This window comes from Myxocyprinus asiaticus, chromosome 2 (genome assembly GCF_019703515.2).
Source record: "Myxocyprinus asiaticus isolate MX2 ecotype Aquarium Trade chromosome 2, UBuf_Myxa_2, whole genome shotgun sequence".
In the NCBI taxonomy this organism is placed as follows: domain Eukaryota; kingdom Metazoa; phylum Chordata; class Actinopteri; order Cypriniformes; family Catostomidae; genus Myxocyprinus; species Myxocyprinus asiaticus.
In genome coordinates this window covers 29,967,682-29,988,009 of record NC_059345.1, presented here as the reverse complement: position 1 = coordinate 29,988,009, position 20,328 = coordinate 29,967,682, and the positions used below count along the sequence as shown (strand labels likewise).

The following is a 20,328-nucleotide window of genomic DNA, read 5'->3' as shown; positions in this document are numbered from 1 at the left end:
GCTGGAGTCCGAGTCAAGTCTGGAGTCTTTCATCACGAGTCCGAGTCAAGTCTCAAGTCACTAAACATTACATCTTTTATTTATTTAATTATTTAAAATACTCAAAAATAATAAATGTATGATATTTGAAAAATCTGGCATACTAATACGATTCTACCTAAATTTGTAATTTTTTTATTTATTTATTTCATTTTATTTTATTTTATGATTTCACAGACTTAATTAACTTATCCTGTACTGTTTTTTTGTAATAAAGGTGCCGCAGTTTTTCCTCACAGTCAGTTCAACAAGAACGTGGACACAAGCAATGCATTATGACATATGCAATGCAATGTAATGTGATATCATTAGGTATAATTTTGACAAAACACTTCCTAGCTGTTTTAAGTCCACAAAAAACTGTACGTATGCTGAAAACTAGGGCTGGTAGCATTACCGTGACAAACGGCTCACCGCGGTGGCAAAGTGCCACTCGGTTATGCATGTGACGTATTTCAACTTACATAAAAGACCTTACGAAAACTTGAAATACATTTCTGAAATAATGTCATTTAATGAGTATAATAAAGTATTAGATCTTTAGTATCAGTGTTGTGGATAATTTATCATAGGGACGTATAATTTTCTGTTTTTTAGAGACAACGTAAATTCCTAAATTCCGTCACAAACTCACGCACAGCAGAGTTTATTCATGATAACATCTTCATGAAAAGATGTAAGCTGTAATATTATATTTATTCGGTTGATGGCTTGTTTCTCTCATTTATTGTATATATATATATATATATATATGATTCGTTTGAAAATAGGTGATGATGAAAGCGCTTCCACTGGGATCAGCGCTTTCATCTCTCGACACATGGCTTAGACGAAAACAATCCTCACAATATGACTGGATCATTTAAATAAAGAAGATTTTATTTAACAAAATATTTCTGCTTCTGAAACATTGTCAGTGCATTGGTAATATCTTGCAGGGTTGTTTATTTCTCATCATATTTTCGTCAACAATGATTGAATTAAATTTGTTAAAATTATCCTCATAATCCCGTCTTTGTAAATGGAATCAAATAACAACTCAAACATTTTTGTGTGTAATTTCTTTGACGAGATTAACACTGCATTCTGGGCGTGTATTGAGTGCACTGAAAACATAACTCACAAAAAAATAAAAGCATCTGACAATTGAAAAACTTTCAGCAAAGGTAGGACTGAACTATTTGATTATTGTCCAGCTGTTTTGTGATATTTAGTAGTGTTGAATATTAGATATTAAAAGAATTTGACACCCAAAATATTTTTAGTCCTTGAAGTGTACTACATGTTGCTGACATACACTGGTGTCCAAAAGTTTGGAATAATGGACAGATTTTGCTCTTATGAAAATAAATTGGTACTTTTATTCACCAAAGTGTCATTCAACTGATCACAATGTATAGTCAGGACATTAATAACGTGATAAATTACTATTACAATTTGAAAAAAGTTCAGAACTTCTTAAACTACTTCAGAGTTCTCATAATAAAATCCTCCATGTGCAGCAATGACAGCTTTGCAGATCCTTGGCATTCTAGCTGTCAGTTTGTCCAGATACTCAGGTGATATTTCACCCCACGCTTCCTGTAGCACTTGCCATAGATGTGGCTGTCTTGTCGGGCACTTCTCACGCACCTTAAAGTCTAGCCGATCCCACAAAAGCTCAATGGGGTTAAAATCCATAACAATCTTTTCCAGTTATCTGTTGTCCAGTATGTGTTTCTTTGCCCACTCTAACATTTTCTTTTTGTTTTTCTGTGTCAAAAGTGGCTTTTTCTTTGCAATTCTTCCCATAAGGCCTGCAGCCCTGAGTCTTCTCTTTACTGTTGTACAAGAAACAACAGTAAAGGTAGAATTCAATGAAGCTGTCAGCTGAGGACATTTGAGGCATCTATTTCTCAAACTAGAGACTCTGATGTACTTATACTCTTGTTTAGTTGTACATCTGGTCTTCCACATCTCTTTCTGTCCTTGTTAGAGCCAGTTGTCCTTTGTCTTTGAAGACTGTTGTGTACACCTTTGTATGAAATCTTCAGTTTTTTGGCAATTTCAAGCAATGATTGGCTGATGAGCTTTTAGAGAAAGCTGTTTCTTTTTTGCCATTTTTGACCTAATATTGACCTTAAGACATGCCAGTCTATTGCATACTGTGGCAACTCAAAAACAAACACAAAGAAAATGTTAAGCTTCATTTAATGAACCAAATAGCCTCAACTGTGTTTGATATAATGGCAAGTGATTTTCTAGTACCAAATTAGCAATTTATCATGATTACTCAAGGATAAGGTGTTGGAGTGATGGCTGCTGGAAATGGGGCCTGTATAGATTTGATCAAAATAGTGATGGTGCTGTTTTTTACATCAGTAATGTCCTGAATATTTTTGTGATCAGTTGAATGCCACTTTGGTGAATTAAAGTACTAATTTCCTTCAGAAACAGCCAAATCTGTACATTATTCCAAACTTTGGCCACCAGTGAATATATCAGCTGTATAACAGACACAAATGTAAAAACCAATGCAAAAAGTTTTGTATATATATATATATATATATATATATTTTTATTTTTTTTTATTTTTATTTTTTTTATTTTTTTTGTGATATTTTACAAAGAGCTTAATTTTTATTGCATGTTCAATGATGCACTTTTTAAAGTTTGATGGACAATAATCAGGTAAATTGCACTCTCTCCCTTGCCCACTCTCGTGATTGGCCCTTAACCTCCGCAGTGGTAATAAATTGCCATTGGAACAGCCCTAATAAAACCAAATTCTTTCTTTAAGATATTAATACTTAAGGTTAAATGACTCAAGTCATTTTTGAAATATTCACGAGTCCTTTTTGTTGAATCTGGAGTCAAGCATGAAGTCATTTTAGGTCGAGTCTGGAGTCAAGTCTGAAGTCAATTAAAATGCGACTAGAGGCCGAGTCTCTAACTTGAGTCCCCATCTCTGGTGTTACCTGATAGCAGTGATGAGGCTCTTGATGGAGTCCGAAACAGTGCGTGAATGGCTCGCCAGTAATGACCACGTGGGCGGATCTTTAGGGTTCATAACTAATGACCGCGCTGTCTTCAAAAGGTGGGTGGAGCTGTCAAGCATGGAGCGTGCTGATTGAATGATTGGCTCCTGTGCTGCAGAACCCTAAATTAAAAGTATATAATCATTAACAACAAAGAGAATAACTAAATGGTGAATAATACTGTTTAGTGAAGAACATCAAACCCCCTCAACACATACCTCTCTACTTATCTGCGCAGGCACACTGGCAAACTCTGGATTTGAAGCAAAGGTGGTCAGATTGTCAACAGCTTCGATGAGCGGTGCAGTTGCAACATGACATTTCTCACGATTTTCCTCAGAGAAATCTCCGTCCAAAGTCTGTGGTGGGAGAGAAAAGAAATAATGTTCGAAAACAATCATTCAGCAAAGGCTATTTACATGGCAAGAACTAGGTCAAATCAATAAATAAGCAACTACATAAAAATAGATAAAATAAATAAATAGGCTAAACAAAAGAAACCAATAAATACTCTTCATTCAGAAACATTAAAACCTATATAAAGGTTCTTCAAATGCATTTGTTATAAAAAAAGTATTCTAAAAGTATTAGATTTTTTTTTCATTGATTAAAATTTGGGTGATTTGTAAAAGCAGTGGTTGCAACCTTGATGGTTTTGACCAGGTTGGCTGTGCTGTTGGCCACTTCTTTGGCTGACTGCACAAAATGGCGTTTCGCTACAGGGTTAGCAGTCTTAGAGGAGGCCAGTCGGCAGGCATTACACAATGCTGAGGTGTGCTTAGCAACAATTGTGGCAGCAGAGAGTACCTGCAACAAACCCAGACACACAATGACACACAAAATATATACTGTAAACGATTTTGGCCTTGAACAAAAGGAGAAGGGCAAATTAGATGTTTTTAAGTCGCTGCACTAGATGCCCTGTGCCTAGCAGTCCAAAGCTCACCTGTGAAGGACTACTATCTGGGTCAACAAGATTTTGGCAAGCCATCTGGATTGCCTGATTAGCTCGAGCAAACTGAATGGGATCCACCAAGCCTGGATGTCCGGCTTGGCTGTTGGGGTCAGACACACCCACTAGGTAAGAGGCCTGAGGACACACCAAAAAAAAAAAAAACAGTTGGAGTATTGAAGGACACAATAGTAAAAGTGTTCCTAGATAAAAATGAATAATGGTTATCACTGAAATATGACTGCATGTTCAGTGGGAGGGCAGAACCTGTAGTTTCTCACCTGTCCAGCTGCTTCAGTCAACCCACACAGAGCTTTAGAGGCTCTGCCCACACAGTCTCCAAATGCTGGAACATCTCCTGTCTTACAGTAATGAGAGATGCCAGCCATAGACTCACCAAGGACCTTTACAACAGACACAGGAGGATTACAATCAACCAATGCACAATCTAGTGTATTAACATTTAAAGGGATAGTTCACCCAAAAATGAAAGTAAATCAGTAGCAATCTCGAGCTTGCATATTTGGATTTGAGAACTTGTACAATAAATATGTGTACTCGTAAGTTGAAATTTACACTCAAAGCACTGATGTAAAAACTTGTAAAATAAAAAGTTGAAGTTTAATGTTGCAATCTGCACTCACAGACAATAAATCAAAGCTTGTGTTTTGAATCCACAATTGCAGACAAGTAGTCACAAATGTGTTAAATGACATTCACATAAATACAACTACAGACACAAACTTGTATTACACATTAACTTTTGTACTTTAATTTTACAACCACAAATTGGCACTTACAACCTCTCAAATCTGGCACTGCAACTTTAAATCTTCACACCTTGACTTTTGCAACTACTTTTGCAAAAAAACGTAGCAAAACTCCTTTGTGCACTTGTACAATCCTGATGCGAGAGAGCAAGACCAGTGCTTGGCGGGGGAGGGGTCAATGAAGTTGTTTTATTGGTTGATACTTTGCCAATGAAATGGGACATTTTTGTACACGATGACGTCACGCCACAGTGCCAGCCCGCGCCTTTTTGTTAGGGCAAAGCAGAGCCAGTGTTATGGATCAACTGGGGATCGTGTTAACTGGGGATGTGTGCGTGCATGCAATTAATTTCACTTCCCTTTTCTGCAGATTCATTCAATGTGAACTGCCAAAGAGCAAAGAAAATATGTTTTGCACATTATTAAAAAAATGCTGGTATCATTATTAACCCGCTTTGTTTCATTGATGTCTATTCTAATGAATTTGACACAGTTCAAGAGCGATTTTAACGGTTTCACAGCATAACATCTGGTTTCCCATGTTAATGTGGGACGTTGGTTTTAATGGGAACTGGCGATTACACTTGTCAGAGCAGTAAATCACAAGTGGAATTATTTTATTTGCAACATTAAAGCATCATAGGCTGGTATGTGTCAGTAATATACTTTCAATTGCCTTTATTTCTTTATAATGAATAATAACTTGATTAACCTGAAAATCAACAAAGTGACAAATCAAATAGAGCTGGGACACTGGTCAAGTAGTTAGGCTTACTGGCAGTGCATTCAGTGACCCAGGTTCAAATCCAGATCAGACAAGATACATTTGTAGCTTTGCTGCAGATTTTCATGTATTTTTAGATTAAATGAATTAAAAAAAAAAAAAAAAACACATACACAGACAAACAATTTATAAAACTGTTTTAATTAAATAAATCAAAACTGTAACTGAATTTGACAGCCAGCAATTACAGTATAATCTATTGAATTTTCTGAGAATGCTTGAATTACTGAGAAAAAAAATATGAACTATGTTTTCCATACATAGTTATGAGGCTTTTTAAAATTGTCAAACCAATTTAAGATAGAAAATCTTAAGATTTTGCCAAACAAACAGAATTATTATGTTTCTGAAGAAATGTATCATGCTTTCTCAGAGTGTATTCTCATTTATTCTCACCCATTGGTCAATTTGGCCTTTGCACTTGCTCTCCACAAAAAAAAACGCTGTTCTGTTCTAGGCAGTGTCATGGGTAGTTATAAACATACGACATTGTCATACACATAACCTTTGAAAAGTAAAATGCTGTTATAACAATGTAAATAAAAATACAGATGTTCACAGGGGACTTGAACCCAGGTCGATATGCATGGTTAGCGGACACGCGACTGCTAGACCAACAGAACCAATGAAAAGAAAGATATTTCATAAATAAATAAATGTAATTTAAGTGTATAGGTCAATTATTGAGACATTTCAGCTTATGATGCTTTAATTTAGCGAATAAAATAATTCCACTTGTGATTTACTGCTCTGACAAGTGTAATCGCCAGTTCCCATTCAAACCAATGTCCCACGTTAACATAGGTAACCATGTTACCCTGTGAAGCTGTTAAAAATCGCTCTTAAACTGTCAAATTCATTAGAACGGACATCAATGAAACAAAGCAGGTTAATAATGTTACACATTTTTAATAACATGCACATACCCAGTTAACACGATCCACACCGGTGACATTCATTGGCTAGGCATCAACCAATAAAACAACTTCACTGACCCCTTCTTCTAAAAATCTTTGTTTGTGTTCTGCAGAAGTAAGAAAGTCATACACATTTGGGATTGTATGAGGGCGAGTAAATGATGAGAGAATTTTAGGGTGAACTATCCCTTTAACTATACCAACAGGTATATGCTCAACAAATATTTGCAACCAAAATCTGCAAAACCTCCATTATTATATAGTTTTTAATCATGTTACTTTTACCTTAGAGTTCTCCATGACACTTTCAATGCAGTCAAAGTAGGAGAGATCATTGACTGGCTCGTTCGGGTTATTCAGCAGTCCCCTAACAGCCTGCAACCCATACAAAAGAACACAACATCCCAATGTTTTTAAACAGTAAGAAAAATGACTTCAATGTGCATTGTGTGCAGGTCATGTAGGATACCTCGAGCTCTCTCAGAGCATTGTCACATTCCCTCTGTCCTGGGGCATTCTGAGTACACATGGTAATCAATTGGTTGATGCTGTCGGTCACCGTCCTGAATAACATGCAGTGGAGTCAAGTTAAAAATACAGAAACATGAGCATGTATAACACACGTATACACACGCACAGTGTTAAGTACCTGGCAGCAGCAGTGAGCAGATTTTTTGCATTGCCTGCTGCAGGATCCACAGATAAAGACTTTGCAGCCAACAGCAGCTTACTGGAGGCCATGGAGATGTTTTTCAAATTTCCAATCACCTGTATCTGATCATCCTTACTCTAAAACAACAAATTACTTAAATAATAAGGAAAAGGGAAGTTAAAGGGTCAGTTTGCTTTGACCTTTTAGACAAGGGGTCTTTTTCAGGCCAAGTATGTTGGATAGAGAGATGAAGCAGGCACCCTGTTACATACTGTATAAAAACCTGGCTTATAAAAACATGTATAATATTATATTAATGTATTTACATACTGTATAATGCTTACATAAAATACAAATAATCATTACTGATGTAAAGAGTCACATATTTAGTGTACATTACATTTTAATGTGGGAGGAACAATGGAACATTTAGCTGAACATTTGCATCTTTAGCTTTGGTTGAAGTTTACTTGATATTGTATTTCTGAACACACATTTTCACCTTTGGCAAAAATTTGTTTGAGATCAAACATTTTGTCATGCTCCATACATTTTACCTGAGTGTGACCAGCCATCTCAATGCCAGCGTCCAGAAACTCATCAAAGTCCTCACTGAACTTTCCAGATGCATCTGCAAGCTGGCATGTGGTTCCTCTAGAGGCATGGACCACATCACCTGCAGACTGGTTCAGATCAGCTGCGGTCTGGTTCAGGTCACTCTGAGCCTCCAGAAAGCTTTTACTGCAGGGAGGGAGCTGCAGTAAGACACAAAGTACTAAAATTAAACACTATGTACTACATGATTTGCAGTGGCATACAACACAGTATATTGAATGCAGCAATGACCACAATTACATTCACTTAAGAAACAGTTTATTCCAGAGTTTCTGCAGAAGGCGGCATTCTGAAACATCACGTAAATGAGAACGCCGTTTTCCTTAAACAGTTTAAGGGATTAAGAGAACGTGATATAACACACACAGGTTTCTCCCGGAGAACGCTGATTACATGGTCATGTAAACGCATAAGCGTTATTCTTACAGGTTTTTGAGGAATTCTCATGTGCATGAACTGACCGGAACGCAAACGTCGTAGGATGGAGCCCAACAACAAGTCAACACAGCAGAAAGTATTCAACATTTCATTGGGAAAAGCACATACAATAAAAACTATACCCATTTGTACACACCACTTTATACACACCGTTACGTTTGCATATATGCACTTGTATATTGGGGGAATCCCATAGTTTTATGTAAAAGGGAAGCAATCCTGCTTCAAGTAGCAATGGAAAGTTAAGAAATCAAACAAAGCAACAACTCTGGATTATCTGGAAATAAAGCGAAGCAACGGAGAATTAAAAGGCGAACTCTTCCCCGGATGCAAAGTTTGTTATTTACACAAGCATCGCAGGGAAATAATGTTGCTGTGGAGAAAACTGCTTAATGACCAAGCTGCATGTGTACGGGAGTAAAGAGTACACCACTTATACAGTGCAAACGGGAATGCCACTTTCTCACAATAAACTGCTTTCTGGTGTCAATGTAAATGTATTCAGTGATTCAAAATGAAATAAGCTTAATCATTACTACAAAACCTATAACCTCCTCTTTCTCCAATTGTCTGAAATGGATGTTTGAAGATTGGCACATTGCATTTAAAAAAATTGTTTCCCAGCTAGATAGCACAGGGTAACTGAGCTTAACTTTTGTCCATTTAGTTTATGGGACACTTCGCCTTTTCTTTTAAAATTTAAAGCAACTAAAATGTAAAATATGTAATAGTAATATGGAATATTTTGAAGGCTGTGAGAGAGCAATGTCAGAGAACACTCTTCAAACTACAGTAACTTTATTTATTTTTAAGTTTCCTTGATTGTAGCTCACCGTGTCTACCAGCAGTTTTTTGCTGGCCTCTCCGATGCTTTTCAGAGCCATATCAACATCCTTTTGGCCAGGTAGACAGTTCACACATGCGTTTAATGAGTGGGACACAGCCTTCGCTACCTAACAAACAACATTGTCATACAGGACAATACAAGTTAGTAAAACACTATTTACATATGTTTGTTTTTTTCTCATAAGCAGCTTTTCTCTGATGGCAGGGATACAGATATTTAGCACTAACCTGTGCTAGCCTCTGTTGTATCTCTGCATCACCAGGGGCAACCAGCACCTGCTTGGCTTCTGAAATCAATTTGGCTGATCCTTCCATAACCTCACGTGCAGAGTCCAGCATGGCTGCAGCTCCAGCAGGGTCTGATGTGGTGGCAGCAACTCCCCTCGCAGCCTGTGCTAAAGTCTTCAGAGCCTGCGCTGTTTCACTAGCAGCAACACCTGTAAACAAACATGTGTTTGTTTGTGTGTGGTCAGGTTCTGCCTGTATTGTAGGGACCAAACATCCTCCAAAAAAACAGTTAAACCTGAAATCACCAACATTGTGTGGACAGTTGGAAAGGAAAACAGTTCAATGAACATAGTAAATCATGTCTTAATTACAATTTTACTATTTTAGTTAGCTTTAAGGGTAGGGGAGAGAAAATATTATCATTAGCTGAGTATGAACAAAACAGAAGTGAAAGATAAGTCCCCACCTTGATAGAAAAACAAACGTGTGGTGTGCGTGTTTGCGTGTGCTCATATGTGAGTGGGCATGTTACCTGTATAATGCTCATTCCCCTGTGCAGCACAGGTGAGCAGCTGGGCCATGGAGGAACCAACAGCCTTAGAAGAACCTCCCAGGTCCTGAGTGCACTTTTCCAACTACAACATAAACAATCATGTCAAAAAGTGGATGCATATAACTGCTTATTTGCAGAGATAGAATATGATTACTGAATGTGGTTTTACTCACTGATTCTCCAGGTAGGGGTTTCAGCTGTCCATCAGTAGCAGCCATTTTAGCATCCTGAAGTTCATTCTTAAGTGTCTGTACTGCTATGAGGGCCGAGTCTATCTCCATGGGGCCACATGCCTCATGTGCCTAGATATCACATAAGAAATGGATTTGAAAAGTTCTTCTTGGTTAAGTATGTGGATCTTGTAGTCATTACAAATGTGTGTGGAGAAGACAGATCAAGTACCTTCTGTGCAGCAGTGCGAAGCTCTGCAAGGCTGGTGGCCAGGCTCTTAGCACACTGTCCCAGCTGCATGGCTGCCGCCTGGTCTGTTACTGTGGGCACCGAGGACTTTGCTGATGCCACCATCTTACTACCAGGCTAAAAAAAACAAACAAACAAGGAATGATATAAATGAGGTACTGGTCACCAAGACATTAAAATACTAAAATAGATCCTTTAAAGCAAGGGCTTCCAAACTTTTTTTATTAGCTGAACCACTATTATCTAAATCCACAGGTTTCAAACTTACAGACAATTATCACTATCCTATGAATAATTATGCATATGAAGAATTAATTAATAAAAAGGTGTTTCTTTTAAATTGAATTTTATTTCTTTTTATGAATATATGTTTTACCTATTCTTTTTTTTTTTTTTTTTCCAAGAAAATTTAAATCAATTCATAATTGCCATTTTCATCACAATCCCACTATGGCAGTTCTATCACAAACAACTAAGTGTTCGCAAATCCCAGGAGAGTGAAGTTATCTGAGATTCAATACCACTGTGATACCTGAAGGAAGTTCTCACTGGCAATGATGAGGGCAAGCTGGGCACTACCATCCTCCGGCTGCCCTTGACTGCCCCTCACTCCCTGCACCAGCTGAGGGATATGGTCAGCTACGGCCTAACGCACACACACACACACACACACACACACACACACACACACACACACACAGTTACATTATCAATAACATAATATATTATTGCAAACAAATTCCACGCGAAGGAAATATCTTAAAAACATACTCAAAAACAGACCTTGCAGCTCTGAACAAGTTGTTGGTGGGCGGCAGTGTTCTTGTTCGAGGGTGCTGCATTCTGGGATGCAGCAATGGTTTGAGTGGCAGCAGCTGCAGCTTGTTTAGCAGCATTCTGAAGAAATAAACAGCAGATGTTTGAATGTTCAAATTGAATCACAGCTTAATTGAAAGGGCTAAGTGTAAGCTCTTTTTTTTATTTTATTATTTTTATTCCCTTTTCTCCCAATTTGGAATGCCCAATTCCCACTACTTAGTAGGTCCTCGTGGTAGTGCGGTTACTCACCTCAATCCGGGTGGCGGCGGACAAGTCTCTGTTGCCTCCACTTCTGAGACAGTCAACCTGCGCATCTTATCACGTGGCTTGCTGTGCATGACACCGCGGAGACTCACAGCATGTGAAGGCTCATGCTAATCTCCGCGATCCAGGCAAAACTTACCACGTGCCCCATTGAGAGTGAGAAACACAAATCGTGACCACGAGGAGCTTACCCCATGTGACTATACCCTCCCTAGCAACTGGGCCAGTTTGGTTGCTTAGTAGACCTGGCTGGAGTCACTCAGCACACCCTGAATTCGAACTCGTGACTCCAGGGGTGGTAGTCAGCGTCAATACTCGCTGAAATACCCAGGCTCCCAGAAGTGTAAGCGCTTTAACAATTTACAGTAACTTCAAATAATCACATAAGCCAGACACTGACCTCCAGCCTTGTGATGAGTTTTTTCTTGATGGCGTTCTGTGCAGCTGCATTAGTGGCCACACGCAGTCCCTCTGCAGCCTCTCGCAGCTTCTGCTGCTGGTCCTCATTCTCAGGGTATGCTGCAGCTCCCTGGATGAACACACACGTCAAAAACACTAGAGTCTGCTACACTATGTCTTATCAATTTCATCTGTAGACCAGTAGTTGTTTCAATAACCTACTGAGGCGGTAATTTATTTGTGTGTGCCTAAATAGAAATGAGTATTGTATGTCTATTAAGTCATAGACTTATTAACATGAGAGTTAGTGAATAAACAAAGATGAGAGAATAGTGAGAAGAAAAAAAAAAACAACATCTAGATACTACATTATCGCAAATAATATGCCTGAGACCAATATTAAATGTTCAAACACTTATGAGAGTGGTATTGATTGCTAGAATAAATATTCTAGGATTAAAATTTCTCCTTAATGTGGCATCAGATCTTAGAAAAATACAAGTAACATCTGTGAATGTATAGCTATTGAATTATTATGCTTTTATATCCATGTGATTAAAAGCTTGCAAACACACAATGGCCCCTTTTGCACCAGGCATTAACATGCTTTTCATTTCTGGATTGTATTTGGATATTCTTTAGCTGGATTACACCATGTATTCCAATGTGGCTCCAGTATGATCAGATAGATCCGATTACACTTTCACATGCAAAATGGAAAAAGCCACTTACATATTAAATTTGAGGTCATGTTTTAAATGAATATTATTCATAATTAACTGAACTTAAAAAAAAAGAAAAAAAAAAAGCATTGTCGGATAAAATGATTTTCGTCATTTTGACAGATAGACAATAAGGTATCTGGACAATTGTGTGTCTCTGAAGTATAAACATTCCTACTGGATGCTACAGTAATAGGGAATAAAAGAGAAGACAATAGGAGAAAAAGCTGTAAAGCACAATCAGGAAAAAGATGTGAGTGAGAATTTGGGGAAAGAAACAAGAGATTCCAAGTGCTGTACAGTGGAATAATGGGATATTGTTAATTAAATCAGGTGACTAGATCAGTTGTGTTGGTTGCCTTTTTCAAATGGTGAAAGCAGATTAAAAAGAAAATGCAGAGAACCCGCAACACAACGCTTGTAAGCCGGATAATTGTAGCACAACTTTGGTACATAATTTAATACTTATGTAGCTGTTTGCAGATAACGGATAGTGTATTTACTCTTTTCATATTTACACATTTTCAAGAATCTGTCACGGACCACCTCTGAAAGTGGTTTCAGTGATCCCATGACAATCAGTCTTGGGTGCATTTACACCTGGCATTTAATGTGTTCAAGTCCCATCCAAATGTGATCAGATCACTGAAAACGCATGGTAATATCAGGTGTAAAGGAAGGCGGCCTAAGGCGCACAAAACGCCACAACACAAAACAAAAATACATACCTTTGCAGCCTCGACCATTCGAGCAGTGGCATCTGCAAGCAGTTTGGCAGCAGCAAGAAGCTTTTTGGAATTGGTCACATCCACCTCCACCTCAGCATCTGATCTCATTGCATTGACCAGGTCAGAGGTTGCCTGGGCAAGAACACGAGCCTGTCGAACCATCTCACCTACAGAACATAATGTTAAAACCAATACACAGCTTGCATGTGTATATAGCTCTAAATATAGGCAAATATGCATTTATTTTACCAGCATCACCCATGGAGCTGAAAATACTCTCTGTAACTATCATAATGGTGTCGGTGGCCTGGTCGTAGCGTCCGATAGGCTCCCCGCGTGAGGCGTAGTTCCTCACGTGAGTGAGGAGGTCACTGAGAGCCTGTGTGACAATACCAGCCGCTGCACTAACAGCCTTCAGCAGTTCTCCATCAGTGGTGGCTGACAGGCAGGCCTGCACACAACCCTCCACTGAACGATCCACCAGCTTCCCTGCCTCAATCAGCTGCTCCTGACACACGGGGGAACTGATGGTAGGGCTCACAACCTAAAAAATAAATAAATAAATACACAAGCAAAAGAGGGAATATGTTAACACATGAATAGGTTGTTGGTTCGATCCCCACAGCCACCACCATTGTGTTCTTGAGCAAGGCACTTAACTCCAGGTTGCTCCAGGGGGATTTTCCCTGTAATAAGGGCACTGTAAGTCACTTTGGATAAAAGCATCTGCCAAATGCATAAATGTAAATGAATACATTCCTTTTTAGGGGAAAACAGTAAATGTTTACTAATGAATTAAGAAAAAGCCAGACAGAAGTAATAATAAATCCTTGCAGTGGTGAACAGATATTGTAGGATATTTAGGAATGTATTAAACAATTCTATATGAGGTTTTTTATTTATTTTTGTTATAATTAATAATGAATCATAATTTATTGCATTTATATAGTGTTTTTCTGGACAATTTTCATACAGTAGGGGGAATTTCCTCAACCAGCACCAGTCTGCAGCATCTACCTGGATAATGTGACTGCAGCCATAGATCACTAGAATGCCCACCACACATCAACTATTGCTGGAGAGAATAGTGATTAAGCCAATTCATATACAGTATACGGGATTATTGATGGCTAGTGGCCAACGGGCAAAGTTTTAATGACCCTAGAGAGTCCTCATTTTAACATCTCATCCAAAGGATGGTGTCTTTTTACAGTATAGTCTCCCTGTCATCATACTCTGGCATTAGGAGCCAAACAGACTCAATAACACCTCATTAACACCTCTTCCAGCAGGAGGTCTCCCATCAAGGCACTGACTGGGCTTAACCCTGCTTAGCTTCATTGGGTACCCAAGCAAGATCTTCAGGGTGATAGGCTTCTTTGTTTTAAAAATCAAATTGGATTAGAAGCATACTGTATGTGTGTGTACTCTACCTTGGCACAGGCCACAAGTTGTGAAGTGGAGAGGGCACACTGAGTTGCAGCAGCAATAACCCTGTTCTGCAGGACGGTATCTTCAGACACCTGTGCAACATTCTTAGCCTTCAGAACCATCATGGCTGCTGCATTAGCCACAGCTTTAGCCAGATTCATCAGCACATCCTGAAACACATGCACACACAGTATCACAGTGAGAATAACACTAATACACAAATGTACACTACATGTAATATGAGAGAAATCCAATGTACCTGGAAGCGTTCATCGGTTTCATTCTCTCCAATCTGTCGGAGCAGATCTCCGCTGGCTTGACCGATACTACCAGCTGCAGTCAGAACCGTCTGTCGTGGCTGCATGAGAACACATTGACACCATTTTATACAGCACTATCAAAATGATTAAGCATCACATGAGATAAGCCACTAAGATAATAAATAAACAAACAATATTCAAAATAGGATTTCCCACACTCCTTCACCTCTCCTGATGTAGGCTCCACAGCTTTGAGCAGATCAGACACAGCTCCAGTGAGAGTTCTGGCAGCCCTCATGAGATCCTGTCCACTGCCTACATCATCCTCCATAAGAGCAGCCAGTAATTTCACACCCTTTGACATCTCCGTCAGATTAGAGGAGATTGTGGTGATTGCACACCCAACTGCAGAATAATCGGTGTCTGTTGGGTCACCTGAGAAATGGAACAGGAGACTCAATCAGTACATTGTGGGTAATATTCAAAATGCCAAGAGCGCCCTGCTGAAAAAAGCTTGAGCAACTCAACCCAGTTTAAGATGGTTTGCTGGTCTTAGCTGGTTTAAACTGGTCTAGCTGGTCTCCTAAAGTAGCCAAGCAGATATCAGTGCCCAAATCCCCTCTAATACCAGCAAACCAGACCAGCTAAGTCCAGGGTTTAAGCTGGGGTTTTTTTTTCCAAAAGGCTACAGTATTTTATTTTGGAAGACCAAAGTTTTACACTCTTATTAACATGAAATTGTTGTGAAAAGGCCTCAATAATTTAATTAGTTTAGCCCTTAAACCCACTTTAACCCTTAGTATTTATCAATCTCTCTCTTATAAACAGTGTAACACACACACAAAAAGAATAAAAAGAATAATGCGAAAAAAAGAAATTATTATTATTATTTTTTATAATGGTTTAAGTACTAAAAGTGTATAGGGTCATTAGAGACCCTAGATATGAAAGAGTGCTGGTTCTTTATTTATTTTTGCACTTCCATAAATTATATTTTTATGATTATTTCATCTCTATATACATTTACTATCACAAGATATCTATTTCTTTGTTTATTACAAGAGTATTGAGTACTATATTCATACAAATAAATACTATATCACGTTTATTTTTTGTGCAACAAAGAATTAACAACAATGGTGATTTATCAGTATTCCATATGTGTGTACTTTTGTTTCAGTAATTGACTTGATTTACATTTGACATTTCTATTTGATAAAGAAACAACATGGAAGTAAACTATAGCAAGTTCAACACATGAACAGTATGATATGACTATTGCCATTTGGGTGTACTACTGAAATGATGTAAGTTGTGCATCTATTTAGACTCAATAAATGCCTGAGAAATACTTGTATTACTTATGTGTAGCTTATGTGTTATGTGTAGCTCAATATTTTTTTGACAGCCAGTTGCGTCTCATGAAATTTCAGTGTGGAAGTAATGAATCTGTCCTACATTTTTTGCATCATCTCTTTGATATGTGAAAAATAAAACATCAAAATATATTTTATTCTATTATTTTCTAATTATCTTGAAAATATTTTGAAAATTTGACACTATCTGGGCATTCTGTAGATCCATTTGTTATAGATGTGTGTCAGGTCTCTAAAGACCTGAATATGTAAGAGGGTTTGGAGAAATTCCCATGCATTTAAGGGTTAATTCAGTTGGTTATGTTTTCTAGGTCAAGGCCCTACCAGCAGTAAGATTGACCACAGAGGCAGTTCCTGCTGTAATGGCATCCACCTGAGAGTGAATATCATGCTTGGACTCATCCATCTTGTTTTGAATCCACATTTTAGAAGCCTAAAGGAAAATTTTGAAAGAATGGAGAGTGGCAATAAGGGCAAGAGTGTAGGAAGGTAAATGCAAAGGGTTAAGATGACACAAGCACATCTACATGTGTACATGTATTCTCTCACCATATCATCTCCAAGTGGTGGCAGCTCTTCCACCACCTCCAGGTCTGACTGAGCCTGCTGCACTGCTTGCATACTGCTATTAATGGTGCCCACTAGTGCTTGTTGGGCTGCACTCTGATCAGCCAGTTGAGGGTGACAAAAATTAAACAATTCACAATTTGATCTATAGATGTAAACAATGACAGCTGTAAATTAATGATTGAACAATATGGGTTACTCAATGGCTGATGCTGATATCTAGACAGCAGGGTGGCACATGGCCAATACAATGCAAAATACTGGACAATTAATTGGCTTGGCCCATAAATTGGGCCATGAATATGAGCATTTGTTTGTGTTTGTCCTCACCAGTGGTGGCATATGTCCAAGATGCATCTGTCCAATAGTGATTTGTTGTTGTGGAGATGGCATGGTACCCATGTTCAGTGTTTCTGGGCCAACAGACCCTGACCTCAAGATTCCAGGCAGTGCCACCGAGCCATGCTCTACCCGCCCAACATGGTTAAACTGCTGCTGCAATATAGTAGATCTGTGCAAGAAGGAACGAGAGAGTGAGGACATACAGAGATATAAAGAATGATACAGGAGTGACATGAATGTATGAGCTTTTTGGTTCAGATTCTAGCTAAAACTAAAGCATTCATGGTTTATTCAACACCTGCAGACTTCGCAATCATTAAAACAGATTGAGAGTACAGAAAAGTGTGTGGAATAGGTAACCTTAGCTCCATCTAGATAACTCTGGATAACTAGAGACTGAGATAATGTTGCTGTTGTTTTTTCCACTGTGTAAAACCATTCCACATTATTTTCCTTTATTTCCTCCTCTTGAACTTCTCTGATTACAGAAGTATTTCTGAAGATAACTGGCAAGAAATTACAAAGCCATGAAAGGAGATATGGTTCTTATCATTGCTGACTCAAAAAGGCTGCTTTTGAGAGCTTTGTGTATGCCTTACTTTTTTGGAGAAACTGATTCCTCTAACATGGTGGCCTCTTCATCTCCCTCCAAGCCAAAACGGTCCTTGCTTTGTTTCTGTGGGGCCAAACAGCCATGAACAAACATTTTACATACATTTACACAGACAAGACTCTGAATACTGTTAATATGTATACCATTAATCTGTGATTCGAAAACCCTTCATAATCTAGGAAAGTGCATAATCTCTTTCCAGTAAAGCACATGAAACAAACTGAATGCATCACAGGTCACACGAGAAAAGCAGTGAAAGTGGTTGAATACTGGCCTTCTTAAGGATGATATCGATGTAACCAGCGATAAGATGAGATATCTGTTCTCCCTCGGTGGTCTGCACGGAATAGTAGCTCTCCTGATACTCCCCAAAATCCTGCACATGAACACAAACACCGTTTAATCAAAGCTAAAAAGCTTGAGAACCTGCGAGAAAAAAACAAAACACTAATATCTCAAGTAATTTCCTGAAGAATCTTAAGCTATTTGAGCCTTTTGAAAGTCCATTATCTTATGGATATGTATGTTGTGATATAAGTACCAGTGTAAAGCTTTTAGGTGAGGCAGCCCATCTCTTCACTGTAGTAAGCGGCCACTCCTGAATGACATCTTTGGTTTTCTCATCCACTCGCATCACTGATTCTTTGGTTATACCTAGCAGCCTCAGGACGAGCTTATTCTTGCTTTTCATTTTCTCCTGAAAAACCAACATAAAAAGTTGAATTCACTATTTTGAACCACAGCTCATCCTAACAGCGAGCCAGCAACACTAAAAGACAGTGATATCAAGCATCATTAAATGTTAAACAATTACCTACTAATACAGTGGCAAGAAAAAGTATGTGAACCCTTTGGAATTAGCTGGTTTTCTACATTAATTGGTCATAAAATGTGATCTCATCTTTAAAGTCACAAGTACAGACAAGCAATTTGTGCTTAAGCTAACAACATAAACAATTATAATATGTCATGTCTTTATTGAACACATCCCATTAAACATTCACAGTGCTGTGGAAAAAGTAAGCGAACCCTTGGATTTAATAACTGGTCGATCCTCCTTTGGCAGCAATTTACTAAACCAAGCGCTTCCGGTAGCTGCGGATTAGACCTGCACAACATTCAGAAGGAATTTTGGACCATTCTTCATTAAAGATCAGCTGCAGCTCAACCATATTCTTAGGATATCTGGTGTGAACGACTCTCTTTAGGTCAATCCTAAAATTAATTTTTCCCTTAATGATGGCAAGCGGTCCAGGCCCCGAAGCAGCAAAGCAGCCTCAAATCATGATGCTCCCTCCACCGTACATCACCGTTAGGATGATGTTTTCGGGTTGGTACGCGGTGCCCTTTTTATGCCATATGTAGTGCTGCATGTTCTTCCCAAACAATTCAACCTTAGTTTCATCAGTCCACAATACATTTTCCAAGTAGCGTGTAGAGTGTCAAGGTGGTCTTTGGCAAATTTCAGATACACTGCAATATTTTTGTTGGAAAGTAGTGGCTTCCTTCTTGGTGTCCTGCCATGGACCCCATGCCTGTTTAATGTTTTCAGTATAGTAGACTCATGAACAGAGATGTTAACCAGTTCCAGTGATTCCTTCAAGTCTTTAGCTGTCACTTTAGGTTTCTTTTTTTACCTCATTGAGCATTCTGCAGTGTGCCCTTTGAGCCATCTTGGCTGGATGGCCACTTCTAAAGAGAGTATCCACCACAGTACTAAATTGCCTCCATTTACAGACATTTTCTCTAATTGTGGACAGATGAATATCTAAGCTCTTTGAGATAACTTTGTTACCCTTTCCAGCTTTATGCAAAGCAACAATTCTTGATCGTAGGTCTCCCGATATCTCTTTTTTTGCAAGGCATTGTCCACGTCAGCAGATGCTTTTTGTGAATAGCAAATTCAAAATGTTTGAGTACTTTTATAAGTCAAAGTAGCTCTAAACCACACCTCCAGTCTTGTTTCATTAATTGGATGCCAGGTTTGCCAACTCTTGACTCTAATTTACTTTTGTTGACGTCATTAGCATAGGGGTTCACATACTTTTTCCAACCTACACTGTAAATGTTTGTATGATGTATTCAGTATGTACAATAACAACACAATAATTTGTTTGTTATTAGTTAAGGCAGATTGTGTATGTTCATTATTGTAACTTAGATGAAGATCAAACCAGATTAAGACAAATTTATACATAAATGCAGGTAATTCCAAAGGGTTCAAATTCTTTTTCCACTGTACAAGTCTATCAAACTGTACACTGTATCAAATACAGCCAACAGAGAAAGAGAGCTCAATAATTTATTTATTTTTTTTATCAAAAAGTTTAGGTTTTAAATTAATTATAATTTATTGCAATTGTTTTAAAATGTATCAAAATATCTTCTTTCAATACAAGTAATTATGTTTATATTAACAATAACTTTAATGGGATTACAAAAAGTGTAGACCCTTACATTTGTTCATTACTGAAAAAAGTAATTTAATTATGATGCAGTAACGCATTACTGTTCACAGGAGGCAATGTGTGTGTTCCTGCAGAAAATTCTACCTCTGTTAATACCTTGCTTGTGGT

General features: G+C 38.2%; 1 protein-coding gene across 1 annotated transcript in view; it reads right to left on the bottom strand.

Annotated features, from left to right (window-relative positions):
• Positions 1–20,328, bottom strand: part of LOC127454714 (talin-2-like) — an 83,100-nt gene that overhangs the window by 19,634 nt on the left and 43,138 nt on the right. The window contains exons 11-38 of the mRNA XM_051722075.1: positions 18,294–18,449; positions 18,027–18,128; positions 17,739–17,815; positions 17,128–17,308; positions 16,780–16,893; positions 16,555–16,663; positions 15,081–15,289; positions 14,854–14,952; positions 14,597–14,764; positions 13,413–13,707; positions 13,164–13,330; positions 11,715–11,843; positions 11,015–11,128; positions 10,764–10,877; positions 10,214–10,348; positions 9,985–10,113; positions 9,791–9,893; positions 9,259–9,467; positions 9,018–9,137; positions 7,689–7,886; positions 7,129–7,268; positions 6,949–7,042; positions 6,765–6,854; positions 4,290–4,412; positions 4,003–4,146; positions 3,702–3,863; positions 3,275–3,415; positions 2,997–3,178 (exon numbers count right to left, since the gene is read on the bottom strand). Of these exons, the coding sequence (XP_051578035.1) occupies positions 2,997–3,178; positions 3,275–3,415; positions 3,702–3,863; positions 4,003–4,146; positions 4,290–4,412; positions 6,765–6,854; positions 6,949–7,042; positions 7,129–7,268; positions 7,689–7,886; positions 9,018–9,137; positions 9,259–9,467; positions 9,791–9,893; positions 9,985–10,113; positions 10,214–10,348; positions 10,764–10,877; positions 11,015–11,128; positions 11,715–11,843; positions 13,164–13,330; positions 13,413–13,707; positions 14,597–14,764; positions 14,854–14,952; positions 15,081–15,289; positions 16,555–16,663; positions 16,780–16,893; positions 17,128–17,308; positions 17,739–17,815; positions 18,027–18,128; positions 18,294–18,449 (4,004 nt within the window). The remainder of the gene's footprint in view (positions 1–2,996; positions 3,179–3,274; positions 3,416–3,701; positions 3,864–4,002; positions 4,147–4,289; positions 4,413–6,764; positions 6,855–6,948; positions 7,043–7,128; positions 7,269–7,688; positions 7,887–9,017; positions 9,138–9,258; positions 9,468–9,790; positions 9,894–9,984; positions 10,114–10,213; positions 10,349–10,763; positions 10,878–11,014; positions 11,129–11,714; positions 11,844–13,163; positions 13,331–13,412; positions 13,708–14,596; positions 14,765–14,853; positions 14,953–15,080; positions 15,290–16,554; positions 16,664–16,779; positions 16,894–17,127; positions 17,309–17,738; positions 17,816–18,026; positions 18,129–18,293; positions 18,450–20,328) is intronic.